Source organism: Oncorhynchus nerka, linkage group LG15 (genome assembly GCF_034236695.1).
Source record: "Oncorhynchus nerka isolate Pitt River linkage group LG15, Oner_Uvic_2.0, whole genome shotgun sequence".
Classification (NCBI taxonomy): Eukaryota; Metazoa; Chordata; class Actinopteri; order Salmoniformes; family Salmonidae; genus Oncorhynchus; species Oncorhynchus nerka.
In genome coordinates, this window is record NC_088410.1 from 90,167,494 (window position 1) to 90,193,779 (window position 26,286).

Genomic DNA, 26,286 nt, shown 5'->3' on the forward strand with positions numbered 1-26,286 from the left:
TTGGGTTTACTGCACTTTGTTATGCTCTAGGCTTTTCTCTCATGTTATTATTGTCTCATTGAGCCCCTCTGATCTTTCATGACACCGGGGGCTGCTCTCTTTCTCTCTCTCACTCTCTCTCACTCTGTCACTCTCTCTTCTCCCTCTCTCTCTCTCTCTCTCCCTCTCTCTCTCTCTCTCTCTCTCCCCTCTCTCTATCTCCCCCTCTCTCTGTCTCATTATACATTTTCCCTGTATTGCTTCCAGTGACAATCTTTTGTTTTGGGGACTTGGCCAAGCACTCTCGTCCCAAGGAGGAATCTGTAGGGAGCAGCTCTGTTTGCTGTCTCCTTCGCTGTTAGTCAACTGTGAGGTCACCTTTAGAGTGACTCATGCTTTGCTCTTATCAATTTTACTTTTTTATCAATTGGACATTGCTGGTGTGGCCAGAGAGGTAGGCCACTGCAGCTCCCTTCAGCTGGGGAGTGAAGTGGGCTGGGCAGAGCATCAGCATAGTTTCCCAGGGAGTTTCCCAGGGAGGGACGGGTTAGGGTATCCTGTCATTGTTGGGAGAGACCCGAGTGAGCCAGGGCATTTTAATGGCTGTGTTTTGTTGTAGGAAGGTGTTGTCTGGTTTGTTAGTGTCTGATCTGTTTCTGCCTGGGCTTGGTATTAAAGTACAGAGAGAGGGAGAGGCTGTGTGTCACAAGGAGGAGTCCCATGTAAGATGAGGCTATAGATGAAGTGGTTGGACATTGATCAGGGTTTATAGAGTAGGTGGAAAATGCAACAGGAGTTTTGTTGTCTTCTTGGATGTCTCTACAGTCCCTAAAGTCTCTACAGCCTTCTGACTGGAAGACGTTGCATAGAAAGGTGAGTGGAACAATGGAACTAAAGACTACACTCAGAAAAACAACTTGGTATCTAGAACCTAAAAGGGTTATTTGTGTGAAAGGTTATACCTGGATTGAAACCAAAAAGTGTTCACAGTTTTGGAACCCTTTTACATTTTTTTTTTTACTAACTCATGTACTCAGCTGGCTCACAGTGACAGACTATACCATTCTATTGGTTGACTCACAGTGACGGACTATACCATTTCTATTGGTCTGTGCGTATAACCTATTATCATGTATCAGGCGATCTGCGAGCATATTTGCTGGCTTAGAATATCAGAACCCCAGAAATTATTTGAAAAGGCACTATTGTAAAGTGGCTGTTCCACTGGATGTCATAAGGTGAAAGCACCAATTTGTAAGTCGCTCTGGATAAGAGCGTCTGCTAAATGACTTAAATGTAAATGTAAATGTAAATGTAAAATCTATTCTAATCAAACCAAATACTGCAATTCATTGTGTATCTTAAGTTTTATAAATTAGATTAGCATACAATGCTAAGGTAGTGATAGTTGATAAGATGACAGCACTCCTGATTGAGACTGGCAGTGTGTCTGTACTGTATGGTAAATGATATGGGATGAGTTGGAGCTGTGGGACCCTGGCGGAGGCCTCTAGGTGTGTAGAGTTGGTCATTGCTCCTATCTGTTTCCACAGTACGACTGAATAATTGATGTCTACTGTCTGTATGTAGAGCAGGAATATGATGAGATCATCAGGATGCAGCGTCTCTCCTGAATAAAACGAGTGCTGCATATGACCAACGTCAGATCCTAGATCCTAGTGTAGTGGGATTTTTGGCGTATCAGGGGCAGCAACAGTTGGGTACTGGAGGAACACCGAGACAGTGAGGAAAGTGTGTGTGGGTGCGTGCGTGTTCATGCGTGTATGTGTGTGTCTGTTATCTTTGGGTGAGGGTATTTTCGGAGATCTACTAGGTCTCCACTCCCATTGGGTGCGTTATAGGTAGGCCTATTTGAAATAGCTTCCTTACCACCTCTGTCAGACTGAAAACCTCTTGTTGCTGTCGGTGTAACGATATTTCATGTCTTCCCTGGCAGTGCCGCTTCGCTGGACACTGTTTTAGAAGCCTTTCACACACATGCTTTGTATTGGAGTACTGAATACTGCTCCGGGTGTAGATGAAGACATCAGGTATTGACACAGCTAGCACAGTGGTGTTTTCTGTCTGTCTTTCTGTTTGGTTTACAGAGTGACACGAATGAATAAGTGAATGAATGAGGGTACTTCTCTCTCTCATTTCTTAGCCAGGGGAGAAACATTCGATAGTATGATGGCTTTCCATTTCTTCATGACCTTGGAGTGTATCACTATTAATGTTACGTTATACGTTGTTATAAAGCTACAGTATATGAACTAGTCCAATGTGTCAAGAATGGACGACAGCCATTTCAACAGATGACATCTTACGGCCATTCACAGTAGTGCTTCAGAAGGACGGTTGGTCAGTCTACACCTGTTTTAAAGTGGAATACAATGCACAAACCACTGGCCTAACGAATATGAATCAGTGTTGAGCCTGCCTGCTTTGACATACTCTTGTAGCTTACGCCACCATTCAGACACAAGGCAGTCTCAGGGTAACAATGACAAATGATTCATATCTAATCAAACCAGGACATGTTCGATTTACTGTACAACCACAGACATCATGTCATCATTTGTCAAGGTACCTTAGTAGCCTGACCGCAGAAAGCATGTTTGCATTCATGTTTCGTACTCTGTAGGTTAACAGTTGGCTTAAGTTACCTGGAGGATTTCAAATTTCAAATAGGCCTATATTTTCGTAGGTTTCCATTTCCAATAAATGCTGTGTAGTTGGTATGGCCCAGTGGAATTGGGACTTAGTTGGTATGGCCCAGTGGAATTGGGACTTAGTTGGTATGGCCCAGTGGAATTGGGACTTAGTTGGTATGGCCCAGTGGAATTGGGACTTACACAGTTACCTTCAAGGGAAATTAAGCACATAGATTGAGGGAGTGTTTTATGTAAATGTCAGCAGTACAGTGAAATACTCCTTTGAACTGGACATAACAGGAATTCATTCAGTTGTTTTGAAAATAGCTTTCTTTAAGAGAATAGGACTACATTTGGACTTTAAAAGCCCTAAGATAAAGTTATTGTTATCAGTTTGCAGTTCGGTTGTTTCCTGAATATTTCCTCGACCTGTACTCTAGTGCCTGCAGTCAGAGAGATGTGTAGGCAGCACATTGAGTGTTTATGATGAATAGCTGTGGTGCTGCCATGGGTTCTGAGATATAGAGGACCTGTCCTTTACTGCAGTGGAATTTTACTGTGGCTAGCTGGGAGCTGTAGCTGTGGCCCCCTTATTTTACCACTGCCCTCCCCTGTCCTGCCCTGCTCAGCATCACTCTGTCTAGCGCCCTACCCAGTGACGTTTAATCACATCCCATCTCATCCCCTCCTCTCTAGCAACTCGGGCTACACAGGAAAGCACTACTGGTTACATTCACAGGAATGGCATGATATTACACAGGTCTATCAGCTGTTGTAAAAGCATCGTCATGTTACCCTTTGTTCTGCAATGTGCTGCCAGAGTTTCCTGGCTGCTGATCACCCTCACGTATGGCTGTCTCATCATAGCACCGAGTTGCTCTCTTGGCTTCATGAATATTCAAATCAGGGTTTTATTATTGGCTTTCTGTCTGCATGGCAACTCGCAAATCCGCCTTTGAATATTAGATGAGATTGATAATACACTCTATTTTTCTCTTGAAGTGGAGTCAACCTCTTGTATAATAATAATGATAATAATAATACATGCCATTTCCCTCTATTACATCAAATCAAATAAAATGTTATTAGTCACATACACATAGTTAGCAGATGTTAATGCGAGTGTAGCGTAATGCTTGTGCTTCTAGTTCCGACAGTGCAAGTAATCTAACAATTCCCCAACAACTACCTAATACACACAAATCTAAAAGGGGTGAATGAGAATATGTACATATAAGTATATGGATGAGTGACGGCCAAGCGGCATAGGCAAGGTGCAGTAGATGGTATAAAATACAGTATATACATATGATGTGAGTAATGTAAGATGTGTAATAAGAGCCATTGTTTAAAGTGACTAGTGATCCATTTATTAAAGTGGCCAGTGACTGGGTCTCAATGTAGGCAGGCATCTGTCGTGAAGGTCACACCTGTACAATTTACTCTCTCCCTCCATCTTCAATCACCTCTACCTTCTACTCCTGTATTCTCCATTTCTGTCTGTTCTCTGTTTCCTCCTCACCGTGTCTCACTCTCTTCCCTAGCTACACATCAGAGGCTCTTCACACTATATTTCCCCACCTCCATGTTCCCTGTCTCTCCTTTAACCCTCACCGTCTCTAGTCCTATCAATCAATGCAATCCTGTGCCCTCATGATGCCATGGTTAGTACACCCCCTCATCACCCCCACCCCCTTCTCCTCATCCCTCGTCCCCCCCACCCCCTCCTCATCCCTCGTCCCCCCACCCTTCTCATCCCTCGTTCCTCCTCCCCCACCCTTCTCCTCACCCCTCGTCCCCCCACCCTTCTCCTCATCCCTCGTCCCCCCACCCTTCTCCTCATCCCTCGTCCCCCCACCCTTCTCATCCCTCGTTCCTCTTCCCTCCACCCTTCTCATCCCTCGTTCCTCCTCCCCCACCCTTCTCATCCCTCGTTCCTCTTCCCCTCACCCTTCTCATCCCTCGTTCCTCTTCCCTCCACTCTTCTCATCCCTCGTTCCTCCTCCCCCACCCCTTCTCATCCCTCGTTCCTCTTCCCCCACCCTTCTCATCCCTCGTTCCTCTTCCCCCACCCTTCTCATCCCTCGTTCCTCCTCCCCCCACCCTTCTCATCCCTCGTTCCTCCTCCCCCCCCCACCCTTCTCATCCCTCGTTCCTCCTCCCCCACCCTTCTTCTCATCCCCTCGTTCCTCCTCCCCCCACCCTTCTTCTCATCCCTCGTTCCTCCTCCCCCCACCCTTCTCCTCATCCCTCGTTCCTCCTCCACCGTCTCCCTCTGAGAGTCTCTTTTCTCTTCCTCCTTGACTGAACCATTCAAGCAAAACACTAGAGGATTATCACTCAGTCATTGAGAAACACACACACACACACACACACACACACACGCTTTCACTCAACACGTTGCTTGGACAGAAGTGTCTGTGCTCTTGGATAAGACCGTGTCTATGTTTGTTGACGGTGTATGATGTGATTATGCGAGAGCTCAGCTGTCTGAGAAAACGGGGCTCTGAGCTGAACAAAAACAAAGGGGCGGAAGGAGAGAAGAGTGTGAGGAGAGAGAGGAGTGGAGCCCACGTGCCTCAGAGCTGGAGCTGTATCTGTAGCTAGCCGTCGTGTCTCACTGCTAATGGAGGACTGGGGGTAAGGCTTTTGTTGTTAGGACGGAACGGACGGAGGTAGTCTGCCTGCGCCCCTCTTTTTGGGTGCATTCATTTGCGGTCCTTTGTCTTGGCTATAGCCTAGAGTGGTTTCTCACTGCCTGGTTATTGCAGTTGGTTGATGTGCTGGTGTGTGTGTGTGTATATTTGGTTATGTGTGTGGAGATGGAGAGCCCTAATGAAATGTGTGTTGTGATCTTCTTCAGGAGAAAAAGGTACTTCATGTTCCTTTCCATGGTGATTTTGATGAGACGGCAAGAATGGTTTGTTACTGCTTTCATCACCTTAGGTGTGTTAGAGTTTAACTGGGCTGACTCGATGTGTTCTTTTGTGTAAAAGACTAGTAGGCCTTAATACATTAGAATTGTGATCAATTTCAAGTATTGATTTCTGTACATATTACAATGGTTTAGGACAGGAAGAATGTAGAAATATGCTGTCTGCCAGAAAGATAGTAACGGGTGAGGAGGCGTGAGGTGGTGTTTGTGTGTGTATACACTACCATCTAGCCTTGTTCCCAGACAGGACTGTCCTACACTAGAACAAAAGCCTCCTCTTGATGGATTAACCAACTGTGGTGCACAGCCAGCTCTCACACATTCCCCATGCAGCCGAAGACTTTTTTTGTGTTTCAACCAAAGCCGTTCGGCTCACGTTTTGTCTGGGGAGAAACTGCATTTTGAAGTCTGTATCGCTCTCTTTCTCTCTCTCGTTTTCCCTCTCTCCTTCTCCCAATTGTCGAAAGTATTTTCCCAGCCATTAATTTAGGACGGCTGAGGTGACCCAAATACCCATGCAGTGCCCCCACCCCCACTCTAAAGCAGAGCCCTCTATTGTCTCTCCGAGGCAGCGTCACAGGGCCCTCGTCCTCGGGAGTGGCTTAAAATATGTGGATTTTAATTTTGCCCTTATTTTACCATGTAAGTTGACTGAGAACACATTCTCATTTACAGCGACGACCTGGGGAATAGTTACAGGTCGTTGCTGTAAATGAGACATACAGGTCTTGGTTTGGTGAAGATGTGTTATTGTTATTGGGCTCGCAAGGGGCGCAGCGGTCTAAGGCACTGCATCTCAGTGCAAGAGGTGTCACTGCAGTCCTTGGTTCAAATCCAGGCTGTATCACATCCGGCTGTGATTGGGAGTCCCATTGGGCGGTGCACAATTGGCCCAGCATCGTTCGGATTTGGCCGGGGTAGGCTGTCATTGTCAATAAGTATTTGTTCTTAACTGACTTGCCTAGTTAAATAAAAGGTTACATTTTAACAAATTAAAATACATTGTTATTGTTGGTAGCAGACTGCCATCAAGGTGATTGCATGGCTGATGAGGGGTTGCTGTATCGGATGTGAAGGAGACATCCGGTCGCTCTCTTGGAGTACAATCTGGAAGTTGTAGGCTCTACTGCCATAGGCAGAATATGATATTTGCCTTGATTAAGGACTCAACCAACAAGCCGGTGGTCTCTCTAGCCACAACACCGTTAGTGGAAACCATTCTCCATACTAGCATGTTACCCTTTCTACTCAGCGCTGGTTTAATATTAGAAACACTTAACGTTTGAGCATGGATAGACTGTTATTTTGTTCTGAGACAAATCATTCCTTGTGGAGTCTGAGGTGTTTTTTAATGACATATTGGTCACATGCTGTGTAAACAGTGAAATCCTTGCTTACGGTCCCTTTCCAACAATGCAGAGAGAAACTGAACAAATATAGAAAGATAATAAATCAAGAAATGGGGTACCAGTACCAGAACAGAGGGAGGGTTGCTGTACCAGTACCAGAACAGAGGGAGAGTTGCTGTACCAGAACAGAGGGAGGGTTGCTGTACCAGAACAGAGGGAGGGTTGCTGTACCAGAACAGAGGGAGGGTTGCTGTACCAGAACAGAGGGAGGGTTGCTGTACCAGAACAGAGGGAGGGTTGCTGTACCAGTACGAGAACAGAGGGAGGGTTGCTGTACCAGTACGAGAACAGAGGGAGGGTTGCTGTACCAGTACGAGAACAGAGGGAGGGTTGCTGTACCAGTACGAGAACAGAGGGAGGGTTGCTGTACCAGTACGAGAACAGAGGGAGGGTTGCTGTACCAGTACGAGAACAGAGGGAGGGTTGCTGTACCAGTACGAGAACAGAGGGAGGGTTGCTGTACCAGTACGAGAACAGAGGGAGGGTTGCTGTACCAGTACCAGAACAGAGGGAGGGTTGCTGTACCAGTACCAGAACAGAGGAGGGTTGCTGTACCAGTACCAGAACAGAGGGAGGGTTGCTGTACCAGTACCAGAACAGAGGGAGGGTTGCTGTACCAGTACCAGAACAGAGGGAGGGTTGCTGTACCAGTACCAGAACAGAGGGAGGGTTGCTGTACCAGTACCAGAACAGAGGGAGGGTTGCTGTACCAGTACCAGAACAGAGGGAGGGTTGCTGTACCAGTACCAGAACAGAGGGAGGGTTGCTGTACCGGGAACAGAACAGAGGGAGGGTTGCTGTACCGGGAACAGAACAGAGGGAGGGTTGCTGTACCGGGAACAGAACAGAGGGAGGACTGCTGTACCGGGAACAGAACAGAGGGAGGACTGTTGTACCGGGAACAGAACAGAGGGAGGACTGTTGTACCGGGAACAGAACAGAGGGAGGACTGTTGTACCGGGAACAGAACAGAGGGAGGACTGTTGTACCGGGAACAGAACAGAGGGAGGACTGTTGTACCGGGAACAGAACAGAGGGAGGACTGTTGTACCGGGAACAGAACAGAGGGAGGACTGTTGTACCGGAAACAGAACAGAGGGAGGACTGTTGTACCGGAAACAGAACAGAGGGAGGACTGTTGTACCGGAAACAGAACAGAGGGAGGACTGTTGCACCGGAACAGAGGGAGGACTGTTGTACCAGGAACAGAACAGAGGGAGGGCTGTAGCTTCTGTTGCTCTTCAATCATCAGTTGTCTCACATCTGTTTGGGCTGAATGTTATTTGATGGCATTATGAATTAAAGGGATCTAATGTTTACACGTATAAAGAAGGACAACTTTAATAGTTTGTTTTCAATTCCCACAGCAAATCTCTGAAATGGCCTTTCGCTGTATTTTTTGTAGTTTGGATGAATGCAGCTGACCACATTGTATTGCTATTATTAATTATCCTCTTTCTCCTTCACTCAGTGCCTGAAGACCAAGACTCCTTTGCAGACTCCTAAAACCTCCTCACGTCCTCTCTGCCAAATCTAGGATCATGTCGGGCACCTATGATGAGTCGGCCAGCCAGGAGGATGGCACAGACAGCTTCTGGGAGGTGAGAACAGACCACACCTGTTTGGAGATATATTAATATGTAGTCAAACATGCATCCCTTTCAGTGGAACTGGGATTTGAACCAGAAACTCCAGGTGTCCACACTTTGCTGGCACTGCGTCACCCTCTTTTGGCTATGCAGCAGAGCTGGCAGCGTGACAGGCCGCTGACTAGGGCTACTGATGAAGGAACCTCAGACTCTGGGCTCCTTTAAAAATGGCCTAAACCCTTTAGGAAGGCTTTCTGTTAGATATAGAGTAGCTGTGTTCCTCGTTGTCCTTTCCCCTTGTCAGCTGTGTCCTTTGTGTCAGTGTCCATGTCTAGCTGTGTCCTTTGTGTCAGTGTCCATGTCTAGCTGTGTCCTTTGTGTCAGTGTCCATGTCTAGCTGTGTCCTTTGTGTCAGTGTCCATGTCTAGCTGTGTCCTTTGTGTCAGTGTCCATGTCTAGCTGTGTCCTTTGTGTCAGTGTCCATGTCTAGCTGTGTCCTTTTCTGTCTGTCTCTTGTTTTCATTTATTTTATTGCTCCTCACTGTATCACTCAGGGAGACACTGACAACACCGTTCTTAAGGTGGCACGACAATGATCACTCAGTAGGGAGACACTGACAATACCGTTCTTAAGGTGGCACGACAATGATCACTCAGTAGGGAGACACGGACAACACCGTTCTTAAGGTGGCACGACAATGATCACTCAGTAGGGAGACACGGACAACACCGTTCTTAAGGTGGCACGACAATGATCACTCAGTAGGGAGACACTGACAATACCGTTCTTAAGGTGGCATGACAATGATCACTCAGTAGGGAGACACTGACAACATCGTTCTTAAGGTGGCATGACAATGATCACTCAGTAGGTAGACACTGACAACACCGTTCTTAAGGGGTCACGACAATGATCACTCAGTAGGGAGACACTGACAACACCGTTCTTAAGGTGGCACGACAATGATCACTCAGTAGGGAGACACTGACAATACCGTTCTTAAGGTGGCATGACAATGATCACTCAGTAGGGAGACACTGACAATACCGTTCTTAAGGTGGCACGACAATGATCACTCAGTAGGGAGACACTGACAATACCGTTCTTAAGGTGGCACGACAATGATCACTCAGTAGGGAGACACTGACAACTCCGTTCTTAAGGTGGCACGACAATGATCACTCAGTAGGGAGACACTGACAATACCGTTCTTAAGGTGGCACGACAATGATCACTCAGTAGGGAGACACTGACAACACCGTTCTTAAGGTGGCATGACAATGATCACTCAGTAGGGAGACACTGACAATACCGTTCTTAAGGTGGCATGACAATGATCACTCAGTAGGGAGACACTGACACCACTGTTCGTGGAACGCCACATTCTTAAGGTGGAATGTTTTGAATGTAATTGAAATGCCTCTCATTCTGGTACCTATGAAAGGTGGGAAACTATAAGCGTGCTGTGAAGCGGATTGATGATGGCCACCGGCTCTGCAATGACCTGATGAACTGTATACAAGAGCGAGCCAAAATCGAGAAGGCCTACAGCCAGCAGCTGACCGACTGGTCTAAGAGATGGAGACAGCTGGTGGATAAAGGTACGAGGGGAGAAGGGGAGACACACCCAGCAGCTCACAGTGGATTGGAATAGTTATATTGCCATCTGTAGGAGCATGCTTTAAAAAAATTATAAACTCCTTCTAGTTTTGTCATGGGAGTACAGTGAATGCAATGTGCAGGATATTCATTGAGTCAGAGTAATACCATCTGTTTCTCAAAATACAAATGGACCTCCCTCTTCTCCCTCTCCCTCTAACCCTACCTCTTCTCCTTCTCCCTCTAACCCTGACCCTCTTCTCCTTCTCCCTCTAACCCTGACCCTCTTCTCCTTCTCCCTCTAACCATGCCCCTCTTCTCCTTCTCCCTCTAACCCTGACCCTCTTCTCCTTCTCCCTCTAACCCTGACCCTCTTCTCCTTCTCCCTCTAACCCTGACCCTCTTCTCCTTCTCCCTCTAACCCTACCTCTTCTCCCTCTCCCTCTAACCCTACCTCTTCTCCTTCTCCCTCTAACCCTGACCCTCTTCTCCTTCTCCCTCTAACCCTGACCCTCTTCTCCTTCTCCCTCTAACCCTGGCCCTCTTCTCCTTCTCCCTCTAACCCTACCTCTTCTCCTTCTCCCTCTAACCCTGACCCTCTTCTCCTTCTCCCTCTAACCCTGGCCCTCTTCTCCTTCTCCCTCTAACCCTGGCCCTCTTCTCCTTCTCCTTCTAACCCTGGCCCTCTTCTCCTTCTCCCTCTAAACCTGACCCTCTTCTCCTTCTCCCTCTAAACCTGACCCTCTTCTCCTTCTCCCTCTAACCCTGACCCTCTTCTCCTTCTCCCTCGAACCCTGGCCCTCTTCTCCTTCTCCCTCTAACCCTGACCCTCTTCTCCTTCTCCCTCTAACCCTACCTCTTCTCCCTCTCCCTCTAACCCTACCTCTTCTCCTTCTCCCTCTAACCCTGACCCTCTTCTCCTTCTCCCTCTAACCCTGACCCTCTTCTCCTTCTCCCTCTAACCCTGACCCCCTTCTCCTTCTCCCTCTAACCATGCCCCTCTTCTCCTTCTCCCTCTAACCCTGACCCTCTTCTCCTTCTCCCTCTAACCCTACCTCTTCTCCTTCTCCCTCTAACCCTACCTCTTCTCCTTCTCCCTCTAACCCTGGCCCTCTTCTCCTTCTCCCTCTAACCCTGGCGCTCTTCTCCCTCTCCCTCTAACCCTACCTCTTCTCCCTCTCCCTCTAACCCTGACCCTCTTCTCCTTCTCCCTCTAACCCTGACCCTCTTCTCCTTCTCCCTCTAACCCTGACCCCCTTCTCCTTCTCCCTCTAACCATGCCCCTCTTCTCCTTCTCCCTCTAACCCTGACCCTCTTCTCCTTCTCCCCTCTAACCCTACCTCTTCTCCTTCTCCCTCTAACCCTACCTCTTCTCCTTCTCCCTCTAACCCTGGCCCTCTTCTCCTTCTCCCTCTAACCCTGGCCCTCTTCTCCCTCTCCCTCTAACCCTACCTCTTCTCCCTCTCCCTCTAACCCTGGCCCTCTTCTCCTTCTCCCTCTAACCCTGACCCTCTTCTCCCTCTCCCTCTAACCCTGGCCCTCTTCTCCTTCTCCTTCTAACCCTGACCCTCTTCTCCTTCTCCCTCTAAACCTGACCCTCTTCTCCTTCTCCCTCTAAACCTGACCCTCTTCTCCTTCTCCCTCTAACCCTGACCCTCTTCTCCTTCTCCCTCGAACCCTACCTCTTCTCCCTCTCCCTCTAACCCTGGCCCTCTTCTCCTTCTCCCTCTAACCCTGACCCTCTTCTCCTTCTCCCTCTAACCCTACCTCTTCTCCTCTCCCTCTAACCCTACCTCTCTCTCCTTCCCTCCCTCTAACCCTGACCCTCTTCTCCTTCTCCCTCTAACCCTGACCCTCTTCTCCTTCTCCCTCTAACCCTGACCCCCTTCTCCTTCTCCCTCTAACCATGCCCTCTTCTCCTTCTCCCTCTAACCCTGACCCTCTTCTCCTTCTCCCTCTAACCCTACCTCTTCTCCTTCTCCCTCTAACCCTGGCCCTCTTCTCCTTCTCCCTCTAACCCTGGCCCTCTTCTCCTTCTCCCTCTAACCCTGGCCCTCTTCTCCCTCTCCCTCTAACCCTGGCCCTCTTCTCCTTCTCCCTCTAACCCTGACCCTCTTCTCCCTCTCCCTCTAACCCTGGCCCTCTTCTCCCTCTCCCTCTAACCCTACCTCTTCTCCCTCTCCCTCTAACCCTGCCCCTCTTCTCCCTCTCTCCTCCCCTCCCTAACCCTGGCCCTCTTCTCCTTCTCCCTCTAACCCTGGCCCTCTTCTCCTTCTCCCTCTAACCCTGACCCTCTTCTCCTTCTCCCTCTAACCCTGGCCCTCTTCTCCTTCTCCCTCTAACCCTGGCCCTCTTCTCCTTCTCCCTCTAACCCTGGCCCTCTTCTCCTTCTCCCTCTAACCCTGACCCTCTTCTCCTTCTCCCTCTAACCCTGGCCCTCTTCTCCTTCTCCCTCTAACCATGACCCTCTTCTCCTTCTCCCTCTAACCCTGGCCCTCTTCTCCTTCTCCCTCTAACCCTGACCCTCTTCTCCTTCTCCCTCTAACCCTGACCCTCTTCTCCTTCTCCCTCGAACCCTACCTCTTCTCCTTCTCCCTCGAACCCTACCTCTTCTCCCCTTCTCCCTCTAACCCTGGCCCTCTTCTCCTTCTCCCTCTAACCCTGGCCCTCTCTCCCTCTCCTTCTCCCTCTAACCCTGGCCCTCTTCTCCTTCTCCCTCTAACCCTACCTCTTCTCCTTCTCCCTCTAACCCTGACCTCTTCTCCTTCTCCCTCTAACCCTTCTCCCTCTAACCCTGACCCTCTTCTCCTTCTCCCTCTAACCCTGACCCTCTTCTCCTTCTCCCTCTAACCCTGACCCTCTTCTCCTTCTCCTCTCTAACCCTGACCCTCTTCTCCTTCTCCCTCTAACCCTGGCCCTCTTCTCCTTCTCCCTCTCTAACCCTGGCCCTCTTCTCCTTCTCCCTCTAACCCTGGCCCTCTTCTCCTTCTCCCTCTAACCATGGCCCTCTTCTCCTTCTCCCTCTAACCATGGCCCTCTTCTCCTTCTCCCTCTAACCATGGCACTCTTCTCCTTCTCCCTCTAACCATGGCACTCTTCTCCTTCTCCCTCTAACCATGGCACTCTTCTCCTTCTCCCTCTAACCCTGACCCTCTTCTCCTTCTCCCTCGAACCCTACCTCTTCTCCTTCTCCCTCGAACCCTACCTCTTCTCCTTCTCCCTCGAACCCTGGCCCTCTTCTCCTTCTCCCTCTAACCCTGGCCCTCTTCTCCTTCTCCCTCTAACCCTACCTCCCTCTAACCCTACCTTTCTCCTTCTCCCTCTAACCCTCTCTTCTCCTTCTCCCTCTAACCCTACCTCTTCTCCTTCTCCCTCTAACCCTGACCCTCTTCTCCTTCTCCCTCTAACCCTGACCCTCTTCTCCTTCTCCCTCTAACCATGCCCCTCTTCTCCTTCTTCTAACCCTACCTCTTATCCCTCTCCCTCAGGGCCCCAGTACGGCAGTGTGGAGAGGGCCTGGGTGGCAATGATGACCGAGGCTGAGAAGGTGAGTGAGCTGCACCAGGATGTGAAGAACGGACTGCTCAACAATGACTTTGAGAAGGTGAAGAACTGGCAGAAGGACTCCTACCACAAACAGATGATGGGAGGCTTCAAGGAAACCAAAGAGGCAGAGGAGGGGTTCAAGAAGGCCCAGAAACCATGGGCCAAGAAGCTCAAGGAGGTGAGGGGCAACCACCTGAACAACTGTACACTTGAGCATTGCTGTAGAGATCTGGACCAAATCAGAACATGCACCACGCTCTGCTGTAACCTTGAAGTAGTTTGCATTGAAATGATACCTCCAAAAGTGTAAATATCCTTCAAAAATATACCATATCTTCTCTCCTCAGCTTGAGACTGCCAAGAAGACGTACCACCTGGCGTGTAAGGAGGAGAAGGTGGCGTCCAGCAGAGAGGCCAACAGCAAGGCAGACACCTCAGTCACAGCCGACCAGCAGAAGAAGCTCCTGGACAAGGTGGACAAGTGCAAGCAGGACTCTCAGAAGGTGAGCTCCCCAGACCCCCAGGCCCCTACTGTCCAGGCCCCTACTGTCCAGGCCCCTACTGTCCAGGCCCCTACTGTCCAGGCCCCTACTGTCCAGGCCCCTACTGCCCAGGCCCCTACTGCCCAGGCCCCTACTGCCCAGGCCCCTACTGCCCAGGCCCCTACTGCCCAGGCCCCTACTGCCCAGGCCCCTACGCCCAGGCCCCTACGCCCAGGCCCCTACTGCCCAGGCCCCTACTGCCCAGGCCCCTACTGCCCAGGCCCCTACTGCCCAGGCCCCTACTGCCCAGGCCCCTACTGCCCAGGCCCCTACTGCCCAGGCCCCTACTGCCCAGGCCCCTACTCCCCAGGCCCCTACTCCCCAGGCCCCTACTCCCCAGGCCCCTACTCCCCAGACCCCTACTGCCCAGACCCCTACTCCCCAGACCCCTACTCCCCTGACCCCTACTCCCCTGACCCCTACTCCCCTGACCCCTACTCCCCTGACCCCTACTCCCCAGACCCCTACTCCCCAGACCCCTACTGCCCAGGCCCCTACTGCCCAGGCCCCTACTCCCCAGGCCCGTACTCCCCAGGTCCCTACTGTCCAGGCCCCTACTCCCCAGGCCCCTACCGCCCAGACCCTCCACTGCTCACCCTCCTCTTCCTCCGTCTCTTCATGATAGGGAGGCCTCTCATCCTATTGCCATTACTAGTTCCAGGAGTTTTTTTGACCATGTGTCCTGACCAGTTAAAGATCTTGGCCCAGTGATTATCTATTCACTAGTATAGTGAAGGGATTCCCAAACTCTTACACTCAGGCCCCCCTTCCAGCATTGGGGAACATCCCTCTCCGCCACCTGTGCGAGCACGCCACACCTATTTCTATGGGCACAAGCACTATTCATGGCACAAACTGTTCACAGCCCTCTTGTTGGCTTATTTCCTGCAAAACGAAACATTTGGCCATGTCTCATGTGTATTCATGTGATATTTGAGTGACTCAAACGTTACAACAAAATCGATGGGCAAAAAAACCTAGCTAAAAAACGTTAGCTGACATGGGCTAATTGAGCTGGACATTTCTGACAAGTTGTAAATAGCTCTCGAAGGTATGCAATGACTGATGACTGACATAAGTGTGTGTGGGGGGGGGGGGGCGCCCCTCCATGCCGACGCAGGGGGAACGCCCCACAGTTTGGGAACCACTGGTAAAGTGGACTTTACTCTGCTGAGCCCACTGGAATGATATCACAGCCTTGCTTCCCCTTGACCCATTCAAACCATTGCACAAGTTATATAATACTGTCTTACAACTACTGAGAGGATAACTAATTATCATTCATCCTTGGTCAACATCAATCATCACCACTTCTCAGTAACCTCAAGCTCGTAAAGACCTTGCTATGCAGAAGCTAAAACATGTAAGAAGGAAGAAAAATAAAAGTCACTGTTAACCTAAATATCCCTAGAAAATATTCCTATTCATGAAAATCACAAATGAAATATATTGAGACACAGCTTAGCCTTTTGTTAATCACCTTGTCATCTCAGATTTTCAAAATATGCTTTACAGCCAAAGCTAGACAAGCATTTGTGTAAGTTTATCGATAGCCTAGCATAGCATTTTGTCCAGCTAGCAGCAGGTAACTTGGTCACGGAAATCAGAAAATCAATCAAATTAAATCGTTTACCTTTGATGAGCTTCGGATGTTTTCACTGACGAGACTCCCAGTTAGCTAGCCAATGTTCCTTTTTCCCAAAAATATTATTTTTGTAGGCGAAATAGCTCCGTTTGTTCTTCACATTTGGCTGAGAAATCGCCCGGAAATTGCAGTCACGAAAACAGAGAAAAATATTCCAAATTAGCTTCATAATATCGACAGAAACATGGCAAATGTTGTTTATAATCAATCCTCAAGGTGTTTTTTAAATATATATTCGATAATATATCCGTCGGAACAATTAGTTTTTCAGTAGGACCGATTGGAGTAATGGCTACCTCTGTATTTTACGCGAGAGTCACCCTGGGAGCCATCAGGTGACCACTTACGCAATGTAGCCGCCTACGGCTATTCTTCAACATAAATGCGTAAAACTACGTCACAATGCGGTAGACACCTTGGGGAATACGTAGAAAGTGTAAGCTGGTTGATAGCACATTCACAGCTCAATAGGGACTCATTGGAACGCAGCGCTTTCAAAATATGGGGCACTTCCGGATTGGATTTTTCTCAGGCTTTCGCCTGCAACATCAGTTCTGTTATACTCACAGACAATATCTTTACAGTTTTGGAAACATTAGTGTTTTCTATCCTAAGCTGTCAATTATATGCATACTCTAGCATCTTGTCCTGACAAAATATCCCGTTTAAAACGGGAACGTTTTTTTCCCAAAAATGAAAATACTGCCTCTAGAGTCGCAAAAGGTTTTAAGGTGTAAAATGTTGACATTAAAATAAACATTCTGAAAGGGCTCTGAAACATTAAAACACATTCTGAAAGGGCTCTGAAACACTAAAACACATTCTGAAAAGGCTCTGAAACATTAAAATAAACATTCTGAAAGGGCTCTGAAACATTAAAACACATTCTGAAAGGGCTCTGAAACATTAAAACACATAACCCGCTTTGTGGGGGTCAACGGACCCTCAGCTCTCAACTGTACAGCCTGTGTGGTTGTTTATCCCTTACATGTTATTAACATACTCTCTGTCTGATCTTCACCATGCAGGCTAAGGAGAAGTATGAGAAGACTCTGGATGAGCTGAGGAAGTGTACGCCCCAGTACATGGAGAACATGGAGACAGTGTTTGACACGTGTCAGCAGTTTGAGGAGAAGAGACTGAGCTTCCTCAGGGAGGTGCTGCTGGACATCAAACGACACCTCAACCTCACCGAGAACCAAAGGTAGGTCCATACTCACAGCACCTGGGCACCACCATTATGATACACTGAGTCAAGATGAATGTGTCAGAATAGAGCTGTAACTTCTCTCTATCGGTCTTCAGTTACGCCACAGTGTACAGAGACCTGGAACACAACATCACCTCTGCCAGTGCACAAGATGACCTGAAGTGGTTCAGCAACAACCACGGCCCTGGTATGCATATGAACTGGCCCCAGTTTGAGGTACACAACCACTTCTTCCCAGTTAGCCTAACAATGCGTGTGTTTTAATTGATCGTTTTCAACTCATGGAATTCATTTCAATTCACTTCCTCCATTGACTGAAGGGGAAAAACTAGGAATTGACTTGTAACTGGCTTGCTCCCCACCTTCCTTCCTTCCAGGAGTACAATCCAGAGCTCACTCACATGATCAGCAAACGAGAGAAGTCGAAGAAAGGGGCAGACGGTATAATGCTGACTAGCGTGACAGCAGCACCCAACCATGTGGCAGCACCGAACCATGTGGCAGCACCGAACCATGTGGCAGCACCGAACCATGTGGCAGCACCGGCTGGAGACAGGGGCAGGTTGGTCTCTCAGACAGGGGCAGGTTGGTCTCTCAGACGGGGGCAGGTTGGTCTCTCAGACGGGGGCAGGTTGGTCTCTCAGACGGGGGCAGGTTGGTCTCTCAGACGGGGGCAGGTTGGTCTCTCAGACGGGGGCAGGTTGGTCTCTCAGACGGGGGCAGGTTGGTCTCTCAGACGGGGCAGGTTGGTCTCTCAGACGGGGGCAGGTTGGTCTCTCAGACGGGGGCAGGTTGGTCTCTCAGACGGGGGGCAGGTTGGTCTCTCAGACGGGGGCAGGTTGGTCTCTCAGACGGGGCAGGTTGGTCTCTCAGACGGGGGCAGGTTGGTCTCTCAGACCAGGGGTCTCTCTGACAGGTTGGTCTCTCTGACAGGGGCAGGTTGGTCTCTCAGACCGGGGCAGGTTGGTCTCTCAGACCGGGGCAGGTTGGTCTCTCAGACCGGGGCAGGTTGGTCTCTCAGACCGGGGCAGGTTGGTCTCTCAGACCGGGGCAGGTTGGTCTCTCAGACCGGGGCAGGTTGGTCTCTCAGACAGGGGCAGGTTGGTCTCTCCACCTTCTGTAGTAGAACAAACATGCCTTTCTAACATGTAGAGTCACTGTGAGTGTCATCACAGAGACCATTTTCATGTTTTATCAATACTAACAGCAGAATGTATCTAATTTTACGATGTCAGGGGTGTAATAGGCATTGTGCAATAGTAAGTAAGTAAGCCTTGTCCGATGTGTAAGGGGTTCAATTGTAAATATGCCTTGTCCGAGCCAGAACAGCCCATAGGTGCAATAGGCAATATATGAATTATGCGTATGAGATGTTATATCTGTTTTCATACAGATGATATCAGTTGTTTGCTCAAGACTATTTCCTCTTGTATTGGGGGCTAGAACATGTATCTAATCTAATGTCCAGGAGGTGGCAGCAATGATTAATGTTGATATAAAGTTAATTATCCGTTCGTAAATACAAAGCATGCGATGTTATTGCAAACTACAGTATCAATAGGATGTGGATTAGGGCAGCCCCCCGCACCTCTCTGATGGGGTTAAATGACCAATATTTCGGTTGAGTGCATTCAGTTGTTCAACTAACCAGCTATCCCCTTTCCCTTTCCAATAACCTGTTGTGAAATGTCACAGTTGTGTTTGGGAATATCTCCACAAGGGCTGTTTAGTGGCCAGAAGATGATGTCACCCAGTTGTTTTAGTATTATTATGTGATTATAGCAGAACAGAGAAGTGGGGGCGGGGCATGTTTTCTCGTGCTGGGTTGACATGAATAAAGAGATCAGCTCATAAAAGTGAAACATCCAGTTTGGGTCTCCAATTCACTCAGCCCTTTCTCCTCTGTGCTGGTCACATGATGACCATGTTGATGAATAGTGATCCTAGTTACTGGAGGAAGCTTGTGTTGAAACTTTTCTGCAACCGAACAATGATGATGATGGTCTAGGATGTTGAAACGTCTCCTCCTCCACAGTGTGAGCAGCTCTGATAAGAACCAGGCCTACTCTTCCCAGGACCAGGCCTACTCCTCCCAGGACCAGTCGGCAGAGTGGTCAGACGATGAGCAGGCCGCGCCAAACTCAGGCTCAGACACCAATGGGGGTGGAGCCAACCCCTTTGAGGATGAGTCAGCGAAGGGCGTACGGGTGAGGGCGCTGTACGACTATGACGGGCAGGAACAGGATGAACTCACCTTTAAAGCAGGTGAGCATCCCAACAAGAACTAACTAACTAACTCTATTTGGTTGTGATTCTGTTTGTCATGTATCTTTTGAAAATGTTATGTCAAAAAATCTATTTCCCATTTGGGACAATAACGTTACTAATACTGCTGCTACTACTGCTGCTACTACGACTACAACTACTACTACTACTTGTGAACCTTTTAGAAACCAAATCTGTTTATTGGGTACCACAAGAAAGACACTAAATTGTGCACTGGACTTTTCAATTATATTTGTTTTGATATATATGATTTAAAACCAATCATCTAACTAACCCGCAGTAGGATAAAAGGTTTCCAAACATAAAAATCAGTTTTTTTGTCTCATTACCTTTTTCATCCCAAAAAGAAAACAAACAATAGCAACATCCACGGCCCTGGCATGCATATGAACTGGCATCAGTTTGAGGTACAGTTTGCAAGAAGTTAACACACACACCTCAAATATAACCTAGATTTCAACCAAAAAATCTACAACAGAGTTTCAAGGTTTGGTTGATTTCAAATTGAATTCAAATGGAATTCATGTTTGTTGATAATCAAAAATCAATCAAAATTGTATGTCAATCTGATGTCTCCCTCTCTCCTTCCCTTCCTCTCTCTCGCTCTCTCTCCATCTCTCTCCGTCTCCCTCTCTCCTTCCCTTCCTCTCTATCTCTCCCTCTCTCTCCCTCGCTCTCTCCAACTCTCCCTCTCTCCATCTCTCGCTCTCCCTCTCTCCATCTCTCGCTCTCCCTCTCTCCATCTCTCGCTCTCCCTCTCTCCATCTCTCGCTCTCCCTCTCTCCATCTCTCGCTCTCGCTCTCTCTCACTCTCTCGCTCTCTCCCTCGCTCTCCAACTCTCCCTCGCTCTCTCTCTCCACCTCGCTCTCCCTTTCTCCATCTTGCTCTCCCTCTCTCTCTTGCTCCATCTCTCCCTCTCCATCTCTCGCTCCGTCCTTTCTCACAGGAGACGAGCTAACTAAACTAGAAGACGAGGATGAGCAGGGCTGGTGTAAAGGCCTGTTGGACAGTGGCAAGTTGGGTTTATATCCTGCTAATTATGTAGAGCCCATCTAGTTGGGTTTATATCCTGCTGATTACGTAGAGCCCATTTTGTTGGGCTTATATCCTGCTAATTACGTAGAGCCCATCTAGTTGCTTGGGTCACCCAGACTGAACCGTCCAATCATACTGCACATTGCCAGAGACTTCAAAGCAACGCTTCCCTGTTCCCCCTCTCTGCCTGACCAACCAACCAACACACTGACTGAGCAGTCTTTATTTAAACACTCCTCTAGGACCCACATCAGACAAACACAGCACCAACATAACCAACACATATCAGCTACAACACTGGGATTGTTACCACAGTCAAACCATGGCAGTATGTGTGTACCAACAACACCACAACTCCTACGAGCAGGAAAAACATTCTGCCGTGTTCTATTCCAATGTTGTGCTGTGGTTGTGATGAAATTTACCTGGCAGTATGGAAGTATGTTCCCTCGTAACCCTAGTGATATGGTATAGTCAATGGTGCCTGCATAGCCAGAATAAGCTATGCACTGTGCATTGTAAATATTAGCAGATTCTTTTTGCAACCTGGATGCTATGCGAAACTGTACAGTCCTGTTTTTTTTTTTTGCATCTGTCATTCCATGTAAGGTTTTAAATATGCTGTACAGTACAACAGATTCTCACTCTTTTTCTATCTTTTCTATGTGAATTGCTCCTGTGTTGAGTGTTATGCAGTGTTTGGTGTTTTCCCCCTGAGCAACAGCAGCAGCATGTCCTACTGGATCACAATAATGACATTTAGCTGATCCTTGACAAATCACTGTTGAGCGGAGCAGAGCAAGTACTACACTGTCGAGCGGAGCAGAGCAGTACTACACTGTCGAGCGGAGCAGAGCAGTACTACACTGTCGAGCGGAGCAGAGCAGTACTACACTGTCGAGCGGAGCGGAGCAGAGCAGTACTACACTGCCGAGCGGAGCAGAGCAGTACTACACTGTCGAGCAGAGCAGTACTACACTGCGGAGCAGAGCAGTACTACACTGTCGAGCGGAGCAGAGCAGTACTACACTGTCGAGCGGAGCGGAGCAGAGCAGTACTACACTGTCGAGCGGAGCGGAGCAGAGCAGTACTACACTGTCGAGCGGAGCAGAGCAGAGCAGTACTACACTGTCGAGCGGAGCAGAGCAGAGCAGTACTACACTGTCGAGCGGAGCAGAGCAGAGCAGTACTACACTGTCGAGCGGAGCAGAGCAGAGCAGTACTACACTGTCGAGCGGAGCAGAGCAGTACTACACTGTCGAGCGGAGCAGAGCAGTACTACACTGTCGAGCGGAGCAGAGCAGTACTACACTGTCGAGCGGAGCAGAGCAGTACTACACTGTTGAGCCTTGTTCAGTGTAACGGTATACAACAGTGTTTCTCTACACACCGTTGTCCCAGGGACTGGTAAGCTTGGATGCCTGTTTATGTTGAAAACCTGCTCTCAAGATCAGATGAAATCAGTGTCTGTGACGCACTCAGGCGTAGTGGGTGTAGAGTCAGGCGCAGGGGGCAGTGAAAGTCGTACGCGCCAAATACCGGGCGCACATCCACGATTGGCCAAAAAACAGGACCTAACTAGTCTGGAGAAAAACCCAAAACGAAACACACTACCACACATAAACACAGTGGAAAAATAAGTCCGCACAAAGAGCAGGCGGGCCTTACCGGCTTAAATAGCCCAACTAAAAACCTAAACAAGAAACAGGTGAAACCAATAAGACAAAACCAACAGAAAAGGGAAAAGGGTGACGACGACCGCCGAGCTCTGCCCGAACAGGAACAGGAGCCACCTTCGGTAGGAGTCGTGACAGTGTCAGTCAGATAACCACCTGATGGACCACTCAGCAATGTCCCAGGGACCGGTTCCCATCGGACCATGGATCCTGAGAAACACTGGTATAGAATTACATACCTTCCCCAAGGCAGCATTGAGTTGTAGTACCTCTGACCATGTCCCTCATGTGCCTGTAATTTCTTGACCCCACTGCTTTCTGGACTCATCACTTCTAGTACCTCTGACCATGTGTTGGGTTTAGGTGTGAGAGCATGTGAACAACACCCCCTTCCTTTTTTCTGGTTACATGTTTACAGCAGTGGCTTTTTCGAAGGGTCAGGGTTCAAACATTAATTAGCCTACGTGGGCCTCCACAAAGGTTCAGCACAAATACAAAATTGATCCAACACCACCCTACTCCATCAATGGTGAAACGTGAATTTAAATTTTATTTTATTTTTTATTTTACCTTTATTTAACTAGGAAAGTCAATTAAGAACTAATTCTTATTTTCAATGACGGCCTAGGAACAGTGGGTTAACTGCCTGTTCAAGGGCAGAAATAGGCTTGTCATCAGAAATGGACTGTCCCTGACCAAATTAAAGGAGCCAAAGAAATGTGGGAATATGAGCTAATTCTGGGAATTTGCTGTATGGATGATCACATTTACAGTAACAACCCAACGAGAGCCCCACTTCCCCATGGGAGATACTAGATCCTGTCTCCTCTCGCTCAACACTGTAACCATAACTGTTTTTGTTGCCATGGCTTCAGTTTATTATACAACTTCTATGTCCTGTCACCTTTACTGTGTCCCGGCTCAGTCTCCACCTTGCTATCTCTGATCTAACAGTCATTGCATGCTCGATTACCATAAATAAGCATTGAATTCTACTGTGAGCTTACTGTACAAATTGACCTAACTTTGTTTATGTTTTTATCCTGTCTGTTGAATCCTAAACATAATCTTATGAAAACTGATGCCAATGATTTTGGTCTCTTAACTGGCAAAATTTAGACAAATCAGTATATTCAATGTTTTTTAACATCTCCAAATAATTGGGAGAATTTGAATCTATGCAGCACAAAATCCTGTTAAATCTCAATCCTTGTATTTTGAGCTAGTGAATCCAGCAGAGATTATACTTGTAATATGTGTGACTGTTATATGACACAGCTGTTGTGTTCGTTTCCTTAGCAACCCTGGGAGGTAGTGAAGGCTATAATACCCTGATTGCTCTCTCAACACAAGAGGTGTGTACTCTTACTGACATGGGGACAAAAAGCTACAGTACAAAGTGCACTGAAGAAAAAGGCAGAAAGCGGAGCCTCCACTGAAATATTGATGAGGAAACTGAATTTTCTGCTGCAAGAAGTTTATTCTGGAGATCTGGGATATATGGCTGTGGGGGGACATTTTGGGACTGTACACATCCGATTGTGGGATAAAACACTTTAACCATCAGCTCTCAAAATGAGTGTTGTGGCAGCGCAAGCTCTGAAACACAAGCCTAGCTAACTCCGTAAATGCTTTACTTGAGCCACCACTCATACTCACAACACACACTAACAGGGAGAGAAAGAGAGCATGCATATTTAACGATGCATTTACCTTGCATTTTACCTCGTTTTGCGTACTGTATGTAGGGGAACCAGTGGTCGGACATGTGGGAAATCCCTAGTGGTCTAGAAGTCTGTCTGTTTAGAATAATAGCTATTTACTCTACAAACTGTAGTGCCTGTTCATCTGCATACAACAAAATAAAATTCTTCATCAAAACATTGATATGACTATTGTGATGATGATAGGTACATGCATTCTGTGGATAGAGGGGTGGTATACATCCATATAAAAAACATTGATATGACTATTGTGATGATGATAGGTACATGCATTCTGTGGATAGAGGGGTGGTATACATCCATATAAAAAACATTGATATGACTATTGTGATGATGATAGGTACATGCATTCTGTGGATAGAGGGGTGGTATACATCCATATAAAAAATTGATATGATTGATATGACTATTGTGATGATGATAGGTACATGCATTCTGTGGATAGAGGGGTGGTATACATCCATATAAAAAACATTGATATGACTATTGTGATGATGATAGGTACATGCATTCTGTGGATAGAGGGGTGGTATACATCCATATAAAAAACATTGATATGACTATTGTGATGATGATAGGTACATGCATTCTGTGGATAGAGGGGTGGTATACATCGTTTCCCCGGTGCTGGATCCAAGAGGATAACGTAAAAACAAAAAAGTAAATCTGCACCCTGGTATGATGCTCCAAAAATATGCACTCTGTGGACATGTAAACGTACACTCTTAGAAAAAAGGGTTATGCGGTTGTCCCCATAGGTGAACCCTTTTTGGTTCCATGTAGAACCCTTTTGGGTTCCGGTTAGAACTGTTTTGGAAAGGATTCTACATGGAAACCCAAAATATTCTACCTGGAACCAAAAGTTTCTTCAAAGGGTTATCCTATGGGACAGTCGAAGAACCGTTTTTTTGTTCTAGATAGCAATTTATTTTCTAAGAGTGTAGTGTCCATTTATGTATATTCCAGACCCTGGGTATTCAACGCCTACCCCACTAGGTCCGGAGCCTGCTGGTTTTCTGTTCTACCTGATAATTAAATGCACACACCTGGTATCCCAGGTCTAAATCAGTCCCTAGGGGGGCAATGAAAAAAATGCAGTGCAACTGGCTTCAAGGTCCAGAGTTGAATTTGAGGGCTCTAGACTATGTGGAGGACCCCATTTAATATGGAACCGACGTTAAATCACTTTACATAAAGCCTGGAGATATAGCACTCTACAGCTTATCATTAGCATATATGAGCCTTTATAACGTCTTATGACAAGTCTAATCATTGCTATACCTGCAGGCTGTAAGTAAATGTTCCAAGATGGCGTAGCAGTAAGTCGTCCTGTCGTGTCGTGTCCCCTGTATATATCGTTTCTTTTTCGTTTTTTACATATTTTTCTTCGCATATCTCTTTAAAAACTTTTTGCTAAATCTAAGCTTCCAAATACTCTCCTGCAACCCGCCTCACCCAATGTAGCTATTTTTCCTAAAGTATTTATATTTACTTCGGAACCGGAACCCCTCAACTGAAGCTAGCCAGCTAACCACCAGCCATGCTAGCGGTCTTCAGCTAACCGGTCATCAGCTAACCTTCAGCCCGGAAAGCTCTTGCCAGTTCGAACAACGCGACTCTAACCAGAGCATAACGGACCTATTTATTTTTCATCCCCAGATTCATCCCCAGATTCCCACCGCAAACGGAACATTTTTCAGCTGGATCTTCACAACTAGCTATCTAGCTATCTACGAACTGTTAGCTTGCTAGCACAGGCCTGATAACCGTCTGAATCGCCGCGTCCCAAACACCCATATTTACTTTCTATCTCTTTTTGATTTTTAATTTGTTTATACCTTCCGGAAAACCTGCCTCACCCAATGTGATACGGAATCGCTATTATTTTTAATTTTTTAGAACACACTCAAGAACCTCCAGAAGCTAACTAGCTACAAGCTATTTAGTCATTGTTAGTTTTTTAAAAACCTGGATAACACTCGCCAGTCCAGCTTCCCTCCCCCATCCACCGCTGCCCCCTGGACACTGATCTCTTGGCCACATAGCTGATGCACGCTGGACTGTCCATTAATCACGGTACTCCATTCTGCTTGTTTGTTTTATCTGTTGGCCCCGTTGCCTAGTCAACGCCATTTTACCTGCTGTTGTCGTGCTAGCTGATTAGCTGTTGTTGTCTCACCTACTGTTTTAGCTAGCTTTCCCAATTCAACACCTGTGATTACTGTATGCCTCGCTGTATGTCTCTCTCAAATGTCAATATGCCTTGTATACTGTTGTTCAGGTTAGTTATCATTGTTTTCGTTCACAATGGAGCCCCTAGGTCCACTCTTCATACCCCTGATAACTCCTTTGTCCCACCTCCCACACATGCGGTGACCTCACCCATTACAACCAGCATGTCCAGAGATACAACCTATTTCATCATCACCCAGGGCCTGGGCTTACCTCCGCTGTA

The 26,286-nt window shown here is 47.7% G+C and overlaps 1 protein-coding gene across 5 annotated transcripts in view; it reads left to right on the top strand.

Annotated features, from left to right (window-relative positions):
- LOC115143504 (protein kinase C and casein kinase substrate in neurons protein 1-like) overlaps nt 1-23,992 on the top strand; it is a 54,623-nt gene extending 30,631 nt beyond the window's left edge. For 2 of the 5 annotated variants that reach the window (XM_029683992.2, XM_065002017.1), the window contains 9 exons: nt 8,449-8,578; nt 10,012-10,168; nt 13,655-13,890; nt 14,060-14,215; nt 16,928-17,103; nt 17,205-17,325; nt 17,487-17,671; nt 19,145-19,374; nt 23,407-23,992. In XM_029683992.2, coding sequence (XP_029539852.1) covers nt 8,519-8,578; nt 10,012-10,168; nt 13,655-13,890; nt 14,060-14,215; nt 16,928-17,103; nt 17,205-17,325; nt 17,487-17,671; nt 19,145-19,374; nt 23,407-23,546 — 1,461 coding nt within the window. In that variant the 5' untranslated portion in view covers nt 8,449-8,518 and the 3' untranslated portion in view covers nt 23,547-23,992. Of the gene's footprint in view, nt 1-564; nt 853-8,448; nt 8,579-10,011; nt 10,169-13,654; nt 13,891-14,059; nt 14,216-16,927; nt 17,104-17,204; nt 17,326-17,486; nt 17,672-19,144; nt 19,375-19,742; nt 19,803-20,342 lie in introns of those variants that run through there. The other 3 variants (XM_029683996.2, XM_029683993.2, XM_029683995.2) reach the window with 3 other exon arrangements.
- The last annotated feature ends 2,294 nt before the right edge of the window (nt 23,993-26,286 follow it).